At 34.9% G+C, this 15,250-nt stretch overlaps 1 protein-coding gene across 4 annotated transcripts in view; it reads right to left on the minus strand.

The window, feature by feature from the left end:
* The window catches only part of COG5 (component of oligomeric golgi complex 5), a 205,364-nt gene that overhangs the window by 100,007 nt on the left and 90,107 nt on the right, over positions 1–15,250 (minus strand). For all 4 annotated transcript variants that reach the window (XM_070424649.1, XM_070424650.1, XM_070424651.1 and 1 more), the window contains exons 7-8: positions 11,948–12,078; positions 4,920–5,085 (exon numbers count right to left, since the gene is read on the minus strand). In XM_070424649.1, coding sequence (XP_070280750.1) covers positions 4,920–5,085; positions 11,948–12,078 — 297 coding nt within the window. The remainder of the gene's footprint in view (positions 1–4,919; positions 5,086–11,947; positions 12,079–15,250) is intronic.

The following is a 15,250-nucleotide window of genomic DNA, read 5'->3' on the forward strand; positions in this document are numbered from 1 at the left end:
AAATCAACAACTCTTCTTGGACCCATAAGAGAGGGGAAGACATATGGCAAACCACTGTCCCCCAAATTAGGAAGACCTATAAGCAAATACAGGGAGTTGCTGCGTACCAAAGCAGAGCCTCCCTATCAGAAACCGCTGAGGGAACCAGTACCATGGCAGGAAAACCAGAATGGTAGTTGGTGAATTGCTAGAGGCTCAGTGTGGACAATTCTGAGAGTTATAAACTCCAGAGGGACCCAACAGCATTGAGGTTTACCTTCAGGAGCCTGAGTAGGTTACCACAGTAAATGGTGGAGAAAAATCCCCTTATGCTTCCAGAGGAGGAAAGGAAAAAGAATCATTTTGAAATGTGCCAGAGCACTCTGTCCTTAACAAGGCCTGCTCTCAGGAGAAACAAATCAACCAAAGCCTTATCTGCCGGAATATTACCAGAGACTAACTGACCTGGGGAACTGTAATATCCACCATAATATCCAACTCCAGCCCACCCAAAGGAGAAAATAATGTATGTAAGCTCTTGTGAAGTTCGCAGAAGAAAGGTAATAGGCTCACTAAAAGAATGGGGCCTAATAATAGCTCGACAGAATGCTTTCCCTCCCCACATGTCTTACCACCATGTTAAAGGCCTCTTTACAACAATTCCTTTTACCAAGAAAAAATTACAAGGCATTTTAAAAGGCGAAAAACACAATCTGAAGAAATATAGCAAGCATCAGAACCAGACATGGCAGGGATGTTGGAATTATTAGATCAAGCATGAATAAGCTAAGGGCTCTAACAAACAAAGTAGACAGCATGCAAGAACAGATGAGCAATTTAAGCAAGCAGATGAAAATGCTAAGAAAAAAATGCTAGAGATAAAATACACTGTAACAGAAATGAAGCATGTCTTTGATGGGCTTATTGGTAGAATAAAGACAGCTGAGGAAAGAATCTTTGAGGTGAGGATATAGCAATAAAATCCTCAAAAACTAAAGGAAAGAGAATAAATGCTGAAAAAAAACAAAACAGAACAAAACAACCAAGGACAGTGGGACAACTACAAATGGTGTAAAATACCAGAAGAAGAAAGAAAGGAACAGAAGAAATATTTGATATAACAATGACTAAGAATTTCCCTGCTCAGCCCACATGGCTCAATGGTTGAGCATTAAGCAATGAACCAAGAGGTCCCATTTCGATTCCAGGTCAGGGCACATGCCCAAGTTGCTGGCTCGATGCCCAGTAGGGAGCGTGCAGGAGGCAGCCAAAACTTGGAAGCAAACAAGAGGTGGATGGACATGTTGGTACCTTCTTACAATGAAATATTCATCAGCACTAAAAACAAACAAACCAAAAAAAAAAAAAAAGAGCTATCAAGCCATGACTAGATATGAAAGAATCTTAAATGTATATTACTAAGTGGAAGAAGCCAACCTGAAATGACTGTATACTATATATTATATAATTTCAACTATATGACATTCTGAGAAAGGCAAAACTATGGAAACAATAAGAAGATCAGTGGTTACCAGGGATGAGAGTGGTTGAGATGAACGAAGGGTTTCTTAGGGCAGTGAAAATATTCTATGACATTACCAGTATAATGGAGATATGACATTATACATTTGTCCAAACTCATAGAATGTACACTACCATGAGTGTACCCTAATGTAAACTATGGAGTTTGGGTAATTTTGATGTGTCAATATTATTTCATCCTTGGTAACAAATGGACCATCCTAGTGGGGGATGTTGATAACAGGGAAGGCTATGCATGTACTATTATACAGACAGTGGTATATGGGAAATCTCTGCTACCTTCTTCTTAATTTTGCTCTGACCTAAAACTACTCTAAAAAAATTAAGTCTTAAAAAATGAAATGTTAAGGATTAAAAAGGAATTAATAAATAAAGTTCCCTGTATACCCCTCCCTTCCTGGTCCCATTTTCCCTGCTCTCTCCCCAGAGCTAATGCTATTTTGAATTTGATTACAAAGCATATATTTATACTTTTACTACATACTAGAGGCCCGGTGCATGATATTCATGCACTGGGGGGGAGGGGAGAGAAGGGGGGTCCCTCAACCCAGCCTGCACCCTCTTGCAGTCCGGGAGCCCTCGGAGGGTGTCCGGGAGCCCTCAGGGGTATCCGACTGCCGGCTTAGCGCTGCCACAGAGGTGGGAGAGGCTCCCGCCACCACTGCTGTGCCGGGCTCAGGGCTTCTGGCTAAGCAGCACTCCCCCTGTGGGATCACACTGATCACCTGGGGCAGCTCCTGCGTTGAGCATCTGCCCCCTGGTGGTCAGGGCGTGTCATAGCGACTGGTGATTTCACCATTTGGTCAATTTGCATATTAGCCTTTTATTATATAAGATTTACATATAGCATAGTCTATTATGTTCTTAAGCTTGAAATATCTTCATACTATATATCTCTTTCCGTAACTTGCTCTTTACGTAATGGTTTTGAGTATTATCTATATTTGGAAATTTATTAGCTTAAATATTACATAGTAGTCTACTTAATAAATAAACCAGGTTATGGCCCAGACTGGATAGCTCAGTTGGTTAGAGCATCATCCTGATATACCAAGGTTGCAGGTTCAATCCCCAGTCAGGGCACATACAAGAATCAACCAATGAATGCATAAACAAGTGGAACCACAAATCAATATTTTTCTCTCTCACTCTCTCTCCCTCCCACCTTCCTCTCTCTCTAAAATCAATAAATAAAAATAAAAATAAATTCTTATACATATATACCATAGTTTCTCTAGGGTATGATCTTTAAGAGAAATAATAAAATCATATGGTATAGACATTTTAAACCTTACAGATCAATTTGATACAATTGAATAAAGTGGTTGAAGCATTTCATTCTCCTACAATTAAGAGTACAAGAGTTTGTGATCTCATCCAACACTTAGTTCTGTCTTAGTTTTCGCCAATCTCACGACTGAGAAATAGTATCTTATTTAATTTGCATTTCCCCAATAATTATTTCATCCTCCAAAAAAAGACTGAACATTTTTTACATCTATCACATCTATTAGATATGTTCTTCTTTAAATTGCCTATTCATAGTCTTTATCTGTTTTTCCATTTGAGTTGTTTATCTTATTTGTATTAAGTTATAAACTTCTAAATATCTCACAGGTAACATTTTCCCCTTAAGTTGTATTAATGTTATATTTAATTTTGAAAACCATCTTAAAACATAGAAAATTTAGAAAACATAGTAAAAAGAAAGTTGTTTTCCCTGAATCATTTGTGAATAACATATTGACATGATGCCCAACACCTTTGAATGCAATGCTTTAATGCAATGCATTTCCAAAGCCCAAGAACATCCTACTACAAAATATTAATATCAGAAACAAGATCAGGGAATTAACATTAATATTGCCAATGTAACATTTTTAAAAATAAAAGTGATTATTCTTTTTAAAAATATAAAGAATTGATGCTTAAGGTTTCTACATTAAATCACAGTATTCACTCTTTAACAGAAGATAATAAGGGTTTAAAACTCTTTATTCTTTTAACAAAAGGGCGCACATTAGGATTGACAGCATGTGAATAACTGCTTTTATTTTTCCCCCTTATTTTTTTACAACACAAAAGGACTGAGCTTAAACTGCTCCTGAAAATTTAAACATTAGATCAACCTTTCTGAGAATAATTGCTGGGAAAAACTGAGTGAAATCTCCTTTGGCAATTTCTGTTCAAAGCTCTCCTAAAATAGTCTTAATACAGATCTATTCAGAGGCTAGTGCTAACCTTCAAAAACCCATTTAAGATATAAAATTTTTTTAGCTCTTTGTATCTAGTGTAATTATTTATGAGGTTATGTTTATAGCAAATATAATAATGGCTGCCAATAACAATTTTTTACTGTTAGCCATGTATCAAGAATTCTGTTATTAATTTTACATGTTATTCTTTAAGACAACTCTAAGTAGCTTCTTCAATAGAAAAAGAAAAACTGGAGAGAGTACATATAGACACCACTTTGGGGAGCTTTTCTGTAGTCTGAGGAAATAAAATGGAGTAGTAAAGCTGAAGAAACAGAATCAAGATAGATTTGTTTGATGGTCATTAAGCAGAAGATACACTAGCATGATTATCTGTGATGGAAAAGACATGTACAAAAGGAAAAACTGATGAAGTGGCAGAGAGAAGAGATCTACTAAAGCAATGCCCTTGAATGATGGAATCTAACACAAAAGTGGAGTACTTGGTCTTTGCTAGGAGCAGACAGTTCATCCATATTAATAGGAGAGAAGAAGGAATAGAAGGAGAAAAATGCAGAATTGTGGTTACTTAGATCAGTGAGAGGTACACATAACATGTAGTCTTTCCTATCTATGAAGTGTGTTATATAGATGAATGTCATTATCAGGGGCAATGTAGTGCTACTCCTCTCCACCTTGAGTCTCCCCATCTCTAGTTTTCTTTAGATTTTGTTCTAGTTGTAATGTTCCCAAAAGTTGTGGGTTTTTTTTCAGTTTCTATCTTCACCATTATTGCTCCTGAATACCAGAATTATCATAAGGAAAGCCCAAAAAGCTAAGGTAGAGATGGCATTTCCTTAAAAAACTATTTTCTGTCTCAATAAGAAGTACATGTGAGAATAGGGATTTTAGAGAAAAAAATATGTTCCTTTTTTGTTCTTGCATCTGCTTCCTCTGAACTAAATGAAGTCACAGTTTATAGATTTTTATCTAGAAGTTCTGAATATACCAATTGGCCAGTTTAACTCAAAACTGATTACACAAAAATGTTATAAATAAATTCTGAAACATAATTTCTCTCATCTTCTGTCTACTAAAAAATGAGTCATTAAATTACTTTGAAACTTGAGTATTTCATATACTATTCAAAGGACTTCTTGGTTATAAATAAATAAAGAAGTTAAATATAAACCAAATCCTTACCTCTCACAGCTGACTGGGAAGGCTGAGTCAAAACTTTGATGTCTAACGCATTATTGATACTTTCTTCTATAGAGGCACAATATCCATCCACGACACTGGTAATGGTATTCTTCAAAGTTCCAAGATTATGGAAAACCTGAAGAGCTGTTCCGACTTGGGTTGGATTCTTTTAAAAGGTGGGAGGTGGGTAGAGTGGAAATGGATATATAAATAGAAAAAAGAAAACAAAAAATATATAAATATACCACTTTTAGAGGTACTTGAGCAGTTACTACAATATTTTCTAATTATCAAAGACAAGCACAAAGACAATGCATTTGGAACAAATATTATGTTTAGTTATTATTTATTTCATAAAAGACAAAGTTAAATATTCTTTTTTTAAAAATATATTTTATTGATTTTTTACAGAGAAGAAGGGAGAGGGATAGAGAGTTAGAAACATTGATGAGAGAGATCGATCAGCTGCCTCCTGCACGCCCCCGACTGGGGATGTGCCCGCAACCAGGGTACATGCCCTTGACCGGAATCGAACCCGGGACCCTTGAGTCCGCAGGCCGATGCTCTATCCACTGAGCCAAACCGGTTCGGCTAAATATTCTTTATAGTAGGTCAACCCTTTCGCTTTTCCTCCTCCTTTAAAGGATAAGATCAGAAGTTTGTTATATTGTTAGACTGTATTTAAAATTTACCATCAATCCCTATGCAGAGAGCCATCTGGAAGTAACAACAATTCATCATGATACACCTGACATTAAAACATCTCCAGATACAGCAAGTTTTGTACATGGGAAATATTCTCTGACAATTGTAATAGATCTCAAAGCAGACAGACTAAACACATTTGAAAAATACCATGCTAGAAAGAGATATACTTCTACTGCAAAGGCAGCAATGTTTCCAGACAATGTCTTCTCTTTAAGTGAGACAGTCAATATTCTAAGAATAATTTTTCTACAAAGTGTCACTGTGACCTTCAACAAATCATTTAACCTTACAGGAAATTACCCAGCTTCATAAATTGTAATATAAAATGTAATGAAGACCATGTAATAAGAGTAGAAAGGATAATTTCATCAGTAGATCAAGATAGACTTCTGCTTCAAAAGCATTTCAGAAGATGGCACAATCACTTAATTTATTAAACTAAAATTATTTCACCTGGTTTGGAAATAAGTATGATGTAATTTTTCTTTCTTTTTCAAGGTCTTAGTAACATTACAGAGAGGAAAATAAAATCCCACAAGAACATACTGAGAAAATTATCATAGTTGTTTAAGATCCCTAAAAAAGCTTGCCAAAACAGGAACACTGTAACCAAAGCAACAGCTGGCACTGAGCTAATGGAACAGATATATCTGTAGACTACTGTAAAGATTGATCCAAGAAACAGCAAGCAATATTCTAGCATTTACTAGGCTGTAGGCTAAAATGAAATTAGCTTTGTGAGCATAAATACAGCATTAAGTCAAAAGTTTGACAGGATTTTAAAGAGCTTAACATCACTGAAATTAGAAATGCAGAGATAGAATTTGACTTAACTGAAATAAAATGCAAAAATTACATAATGTACAAGACCAGGATTCCACTGTAGATGATATATTAAAAGTCTGAGACCTGGCTGGGACGGCTCAGTTGGTTGGAGCATCGTCCGTGCACCGAAGGATCACGGGTTTGATTCCCGGTCAGGGCACATTCCTGGGTTGTGGGTTCAGTCCCAGGTCAGGGTGTGTGCAGGAGGCAATCGATAGATGTTTCTCTTTCACACTGATGTTGCTCTCTCCCTCTCCTTTGCTCTCTCTCTAAAATCAATTAAAAAGAAAACAAAAATATATCCTTGGGTGAGGATTAAAAAAGAATTCTGAAAGGATTGTATAATCCTTGTATCACAAAGACTAACAATCACATTTTACTTTTTCTCCTAACAAAATATTTCTTCAGCAGTTAAATTATTTTTCTTTAGGTTTCATATGTAAGAAAAGCAATACATGCTGAGGAAAGGAAAATGACAAATATATAAATTTTGCTGATGCTATTCTGCTGTTATAGTCCATGCAACAGTCCACAAAAACCACTTGGTTTACAAAGCTTTATGCACTAATGTAAAGTCTGAGTTGATTTCAACTGATCTTAACTGGAAAGACAAGCAAAGATTAAGAAATTTTACTTCCAAAACAATGTACGTATTACTTCTAAAACAAAATATTACAATATTTCCTGAAAGTTTGCTGCCACTTCATATTCAATTAAAACAAACAACAAGGAACTCTAGAGTCAAATTAAAAAGATGGGGGACGTGGGGAAGGAGAGGCAGAAATTATCAACAGGTCCCCACTTGGCTTCCCCCAAGACAGAGGCGTTATAGTGACAAAGATGCAAAGTCACTAAGCAAAAATTCAAACAACAGTTATCTCTCACTATTTAGATAATCCTTACTGCTAAAAAAAAAAAAAAAAAAAAGAAAAAGAAAAAGAAAGCATAAGAAGGATACAGATTTTTAACAGAAAGCAGGTTAATTCTTTAAACCACTCTCAGTAGAATACATATTAAATAAAATTAGGCTGACTTTCAGGTGAATTTTAAGACTAATAGAAAGCACAGCCCCCAATGATGCACAATAATTGAGAAAGTTTAAAATCCAAATATTTTGTTTATCAAGAGTGGTATTAATAAAATCATAACACCTTATACATAACAGGCATATGTCAGGACAAAATATTTAAGACTATAATATCTGTGTGCATACATCACAATATGATACATACATGACAGGCCTAAAACACTGAAAACTTAATGGAGCTGCATGGGAGATTACATGTAGTAAAGGAAGAAAGAATCACATTAAATAATGTAATTTAAAAGCAAGAATTATATTAGCTGCCTTGGTTTCGATTCAGAGCTCACCAGTGGCTTTTCTGATTCAGGAACATGAAGCTATTAATGCTTGATATGTACTTCTCAGCTAACCTAATGTGATTATTTCAGAACCTGTTAACAATCAGCAGTCAACAGTACATAACCCAAATGAAATTAAGAGACTAAGCAGGATATTTAATAGCATAATATGATCTTATCAACCAAAAATCAGCTTTATTCTAGTTTGTTTTAAAGAGAAGCAGAAAAAAGTGAAGAGCTGTAGTAAGGCTAGGAGAAAAGGAGAGAGAAAAAAGGAAGAAGAGGATAATTAAGAAAGTGAACATGGTTTGGAAGAAGAAGGGTCTACAGAAAAGAAGTGATAACACAGAGAGACCCTAAGAAAATGGAGAAGAGAGCTAAGGAATAATCAATATGGAGGGGGAAAAAGATTATATTAACTTCCAAATTTATTTTTTTTTAAATCCTCACCTAAGGATATGGTGGGGTTTTTTTCCCTCAATTGATTTTTATTCATTTATTTTTTTAATATATATTTTTATTGACTTCAGAGAGGAAGGGAGAGGGAGATAGAATCATCAATGATGAGAGAGAATCACTGATCGGCTGCCTCCTGCATGCCCCCTACTGGGGATGGAGCCCGCAACCCAGGCATGTGCCCTTGACCAGAATCGAACCTGGGACCCTTCAGTCCACAGGCCAACGCTCTATCCACTGAGCCAAACCTGCCAGGGCTCAACTGATTTTTAGAGAGAGGAAGGTTGTAGGGGTGGTGAGAGAGAAAGAGTGAGAGAGAGAGGAAGAGAGAGAGAAACATCAATTGGTTGCCTCCCATACTCATCCAAAGCGGGGATTGAACCTGAAACCTAGGTATGTGCCCTTACCTGAAATCGAACCCTCAACCTTTTGTTGTATGGAATCTCATCATATTGGGTTATATTAGGTAATATTTCAAGGACACCAAAATGTGTTCAATAATAAAATGAATTTTATAGGACAATGAAACTAATCATGAAACATTAAGTCAAGCCCCAAATCATAATCTTTTAATATAAAATTTTGAGGTCAATATATACACATGGCTTATTTTTAAAATTCTAGTCATTCCATGCTTTACCAAAAATATTACAGCAAGAATAACTAGTTAACCCCCTCTTGTTTCTTATTAGTAAAAACCTAATTTTCTTCAGGGGTGGAAATGTGCACTGCCCCAGGCAATGGCTCATCAATAGCCTAAGCCAGTGGTTGGCAAACTGCAGCTCGCAAGCCACATGCGGCTCTTTGGCCCCTTGAGTGTGGCTCTTTCACAAAATACCACGTGTGGGCACGCATGTACAGTGCGATTGAAACTTTGTGGCCCATGCGCAGAAGTCGGTATTTTGTGGAAGAGCCGCAGTTTGCCGACCACTGGCCTAAACCAACGTTGACAATTCTGCTCATTTTTGCTACATACTTGCTTTCACAGTCCTCCTGACAACTGGGGTGACACTATGACCCACATGTGGCCAACGAGACATAAGGACGGCTCTGTTGACAATTTTAGAAAAGGTTTTTGTAACACTGCCTTCTGGCTGGCCCCTGGCACAGCCCCATCTCCACACCTTGAATATGAACATAATATCTAGGGGTGCGACAGTTATCTTGTGACTATGACATGACAAGTTAAGAGGACACTAAGGATGACAGAGTGGAAAGAAAGACCCGAATCCTTGTTGAATAACAATGTTGCCACCACCCACATCTAAATGTCTATTTGGTTAAGCCACTGTTAGTCTAGCTCAGGGGTCCTCAAATTTTTTAAACAGGGGGCCAGTTAACTGTCCCTCAGACCGTTGGAGGGCCAGACTATAGTTTAAAAAAAAACTATGAACAAATTCCTATGCACACCGCACATATCTTATTTTGAAGTAAAAAAACAAAACGGGAACAAATACAATATTAGTATTTGCATGTGGCCTGCGGGCCGTAGTTTGAGGACCCTGCTCTAGCTTCTTGCTACAACTCTAGCAGTCTCATCCAGCATCAAACTAATTGAAATACAATATATAAAAATTCATGAGTCCATAATAATATTTTTAAAAAATGAAAGAAAACAAAAGAGAAAAAATAATGCCTCATTTGCTACTACTGAATGTGAATATTATATCAACTCATTACTCTGTAAATTGGGAATGAAAGTGCGAAATTTATTTATTTATTTACTTATTTACTTATTTATTTACTTTTATTTATTTATCTTATTTTTTCCATCACCATTTATCCTCACTATGCTCTCTTCTACCTCCACACATCCCTCTCCCCACTTAATCATCACATTGTTGTCCATGTCCATAAGTTCTCTCTTTTTTTTCTCAATCCCTCCACCATCCCCCCAACACCCCCCCCCACACACACACACACACACAACCAGAACTATCTGCCTGTTCTCTAACTATGGGTCTGTCTCTATTTTGCTTGGTAGTTCAGTTTGTTCATTAAATTCCACATATGAGTGAAATCATATGGTACTTGTCTTTCTCTGACTGGCTTATTTCACTTAGCATATGTTCTCCAAGTGCATCCATGCCATCACAAAGGATTAAAATTTCCTCCTTTTTATGGCAGTGTAGTATTTCATTGTATAAATGTACCACAGCTTTTTTATCCACTCATCTATGATGGATACTTGGGCTGCTTCCAAATCTTGACTATTATAAATTATTTAAACTCTCAGCATCCTCAGTTTTGATATAGAAATAATAATAACTGCAATGAACACAGAGGTACATATATTCTTTTGAATTAGTGTTTATTAGGGTTTATTTCTGGGCTCTCTATTCTATTCCATTGATCTATATGTCTGTTTTTAATGCCAGTACCATGCTGTTTTGATTACTGTGGCCTTGTAGTATAGTTTGATATGATTCCTCCAACTTTGTTCTTCTTTCTCAAGATCCCTGTTGCTATTCAGGGTCTTTTGTGGTCCCAAAATTTTGAAATAATTGTTCTAGTTCTGTGTAATACAGCATTGGTATCTTGATAGGAATTGCATTTAATCTGTAGATTGCTTTGGGTAGTATAAACATTTTAATGAAAGTGCAAATTTTAATATTTATCCATAATTTTTTTAAAACTGCATTCAGGGTAACCAAGTATCCTTAGTTGATGAGTGAAAATTATTTTTTACAAAAGAATCACAGCTAATGATTAGAGGGATCATAAAAATTGAAAATCACTCTTTTTATGATCTCTGATAAAAGATAAAATAAAATAAAATAGATGGATGAAAAAGGAGAAAGGGTTAAGAAGTACAAATTGATAGATAAACAACATCATGGAGATGTAAAGTACAGCCTAGAGAATATAGTCAATAATATTCTAATAAGTATGCATGATGTCAGATGGGTACTAGATTTATTGGGGAGATCACTTTGTAAGTTATATAAATGTCTAATCATTGGGTTGTACACCTGAAACTAATATAATATTGTACATCAACTCTAATTTAAAAAATAATTAAAATGGAAAAAATTATTTAAACTCTCAACGTCCTCATTTTTGATATAGAAATAATAACAACAACCACCTTATTGGGCTGCTGAAAGGCTGAAATGAATAGCAGTGCTTTGAACAAAGCAAGCATATTCCTTTGTTGAACCCTCCACGGTACAGCCTCTAGAGGTAGTTGTTGCCATATCTGGGTTTCCATGAACACCTCTCAATCCAGATATTAACTATCCATTTACATATACACATTACATAAAAATATTCTTTGTACTAGAGGCCCAGGGTCCCTAGCAGCTGCCAGCTGAGTACTTCCTCCCTTCCCCCAGCCACCTGCCACCACCAGGGGTCTCCCTCCCTTCCCCTGGCCCTGCCCCCTGGTTGAATTCCTGAAGGAACTCCTGGTCCAGTGGACAATTTGCATACTACGCTTTTATTGTATAGGATTATATACATTTTATGTTATAAATCTTACAGAATCTATTTTTAGAATTAAATAATGATACCAAATAACTTTTCCCTGTACTTACTTTATGCTCTATTCTCCAAATCAAATTATAGTTCTTCAGTGATAAAATAAAAACATATTACTTTTATAATCGCAAAGTTAAATGTTAATCTGTATTATGACATATTTTCCACATTAAGAAGGCGATAGATATTTTTATTACCTGGGTCTCCACACCCTGCTCCAGGAGGCGCTTAGCTTGATTTTCCACTTCAAGTCGAGCTCTTGCAATAAAAAGTAGATCATTTTCTATTACTTCAATTCCAGAAAGATCTATTCCTTGAGAAAGATAATCTATTTAAAAAAACACACACATTTAAATATTTCAATGTCAGATACATATCAAAATATCAAAGCATCATGTCTAACTTGTTCTAAGTACTATAAATTTGCTGCTGCACACTACTCCATTTCAAAATCTGTATTCTAAAATATATGTATTTTAAAAAATATCCAAAGCTTTCCTGCTCAATAAATAACTTTATTCCAGAGCCAAAGGTTCCAAATAAGAGAGTTAGTAAAGCAAGAGTAGAAATTATGATTATAATAAATTCAAAGTAATGTGAACAGATTATATAGAAAGTAGTGTCAAATTTATCTTAATGCAAATAAATAACCTGATGATCTTTAAAAATTTTCAATTTGCAAGACTGCTTTAAAAAAGTACTCTATAATAAGATAGCATTTGAAATAAATGTCCAACATTTGGAGAATGATTAACAAATTATGAAATAAACTTAGCATGCTTTCCATTTACAGGATTCGTGTAGTTCTAATAGTTACTTATACTAAAAAAAATGTCCTATTACTGAGTGAAAAAAAATTACAAAGAGAACTTAATGCTATATACTATAAACTTTATTTATAGTATATATACAAAGCAAGAAGTGAAAATATATATTCCAAAATGTTCATAAAAATTGTCTCTGCATATTTAGTTTGAAATTTTTATTATTAAATTTTTTGGCTTAATCTTAGACATATGTAAGGTAACTAAAGTGCTACAAATAAAGGTCAAGGTTTTATTAAGTATCTTGGACACCATCCTAAAATTCTTATTTTCTACTTTATTAAGATAAATTATTTATAACAAAATTTATTTATATAGATGACTTTGTTTTCAAGGTACTCAATAAAATATCAAATGTGTTTTTCACTGCATTCTCTTAATTAGAATTTTTAAATTTTAAGTCGTTAAAATAATCCCTTACTCCTACATATTATCCGATCTTATTTAAACTGGGTCACAACTACTACCTAGGTGAAACTACATTAAAGCATCCAGTGTAATACAAACTGCTTAGCAGCACTTGAATGTCTGCTGATTGAACACCTTATAGTTAGTTCTACCCAAGAGGACAAAAGGAAATAACATAGCAGTTATTGTTAACTGTACTTTAACCATGACAATTTTTTTTTTTAATGTATATATCTAAAGGGACATCTGCCTTACCACAGTGGCAAGAAAATACCTATAAATCATTTGGGTTCATAACTTACTCTCTAGGTGATCATAGTTAAGTGATATAGTTTCATTTGGCCTCATTTTTTAAAATCTATAGTGCCAATAATTTAAAAATCATGCCCTACACAGGCACTAAATATTAAATGTCAACTGTAATTGAAAAATAAAATTTAAAAATTTTTAAAATAAATTTATGCCCTACATAATTCTTAAGACTATCATCAGAATAAAAAAAAAATAATGGATGCCAAAATATTTTATATACTTATCTACTTCTACTAAGTAAATGTGGGGTGAATTATAATCCATGGAAAAATTTTTAAATCTGATGTTTAAAATTTTATTTTTCAGAGAATTTTGAGAAAATTCTATTTGACCACAGTGTGGTAATGATCAGTGAGGAAATGGTATGTATACCCTGAAAACACATACTAGAACACATAGAACCAAACTGGACATACAGTCTATAGAAAATATTATTTTTCTTTGAAGCTGGTTATAAACTTGTTTCTTTTCTGTTTCCTATAGAAGAAAAATATCACAATTAAGTAAAAACAAAGAAAGAAAAGCACCATGAGTTAGAGATAGGGATGGTTTCTAACTTTACCTCTACCATATGTTTCTGAATTGTGTAAGTCTTGCAATCTTTGGTACCAGTTACTTCATTTGAAAATTAAAGATCCAGAATATTTAAACCCTAAGGTATTTTCCAGTTATAAATTCATAGAGATAAGTAAAGCCAAAAGTTGCTTTATTCTTATGAATGCTGACCTATAACTCTGAAGACAGTTTAAATCGTTCATTCAACCCATTTATTGAGTATCAATCATTTATAAGTCACAAACACACAGAAATGAATAGGACATAAATTCTGACCACAAGTAGAAAATCTAAAATAGCAAGAAAGCCCTAACTGGTTTGGCTTAGTGGATAGAGCGTCGGCCTGCAGACTGAAAGGTCTCAGGTTCAATTCCGGTCAAGGGCATGTACCTTGGTTGCGGGCACATCCCCAGTAGGAGGTGTGCAGGAGGCAGCTGATCGCTGTTTCTCTCTCATCGATATTTCTAACTCTCTATCCCTTTCCCTTCCTCTCTGTAAAAAATCAATAAAATATATCTTAAAAAAATAAAATAAAATAGAAAGAAAAAGCACAAAGTTAACTTTGAAAGATACATTGAACAATACAATAAAATGTACTTTATTCCAGGTGCTATAGGAACAAAAGAAAAAGTAAATGCTATTAATGTCCTCACAGGGTCTACAATCCAACAAGGGAGAAACAAATATAAATGATTAATCCCAATACTTTTTAAAAATAAAAATGGCACATATCACATGATCTAATCACTTCCCTCTCCCACTTCCTTCCCCTTGCTTATCAACACTATATTTTTAATCATTTACTCTAAGAAATAACCTAAAGACAAGCTAGATTTAGAGTACAAAGGGTTCTGGGGAGGAGGGGAGGGAGTCAGATTATTCTGCAAACCTGCTTTTCAATGGGTAGGGGGGAAGTAATAGAAAACAAATGTAGCAACACCACCTCACCCCCTCTCCACAGGGGAATGGAGGGATAACATTCAATTTTCCCCTCCAGTTTATCTGTCATACAATCACTATCAGTGTTCAAGTTTTTTTACATCTGCTCTTGCTCTCTGTGAAACACATCTAGGGATTGCAGCCAAAAACTTCAGATGATAATGGTGATTCCAATAATAAAAACTGTACTTTTTGAAGACCTGGCATGTGGAAGGCATTAAATTAGGCACAAAATGTGTACTTTTTATTTTAATGTATGCATCTATTATTTATAGTATTTTAAACAACCTTGCTAGAAATATTAACAAATTATGAACAAATTGATTCTGATGGCTAGTCTTAAAAGTTATGTAGGGCATGAATTTCATTTTAAAAAATTTTATTTTTCCCTCTTCCACCTCCACCTATCCCCTCCCCCAAAATCACCACATTGTTTATCCTAAGTGTTTTTGCACATAATAA

This window comes from Myotis yumanensis, unplaced genomic scaffold, assembly GCF_028538775.1.
Source record: "Myotis yumanensis isolate MYYU_CA2020_CCGP unplaced genomic scaffold, mMyoYum1.0.hap1 SCAF_9, whole genome shotgun sequence".
In the NCBI taxonomy this organism is placed as follows: domain Eukaryota; kingdom Metazoa; phylum Chordata; class Mammalia; order Chiroptera; family Vespertilionidae; genus Myotis; species Myotis yumanensis.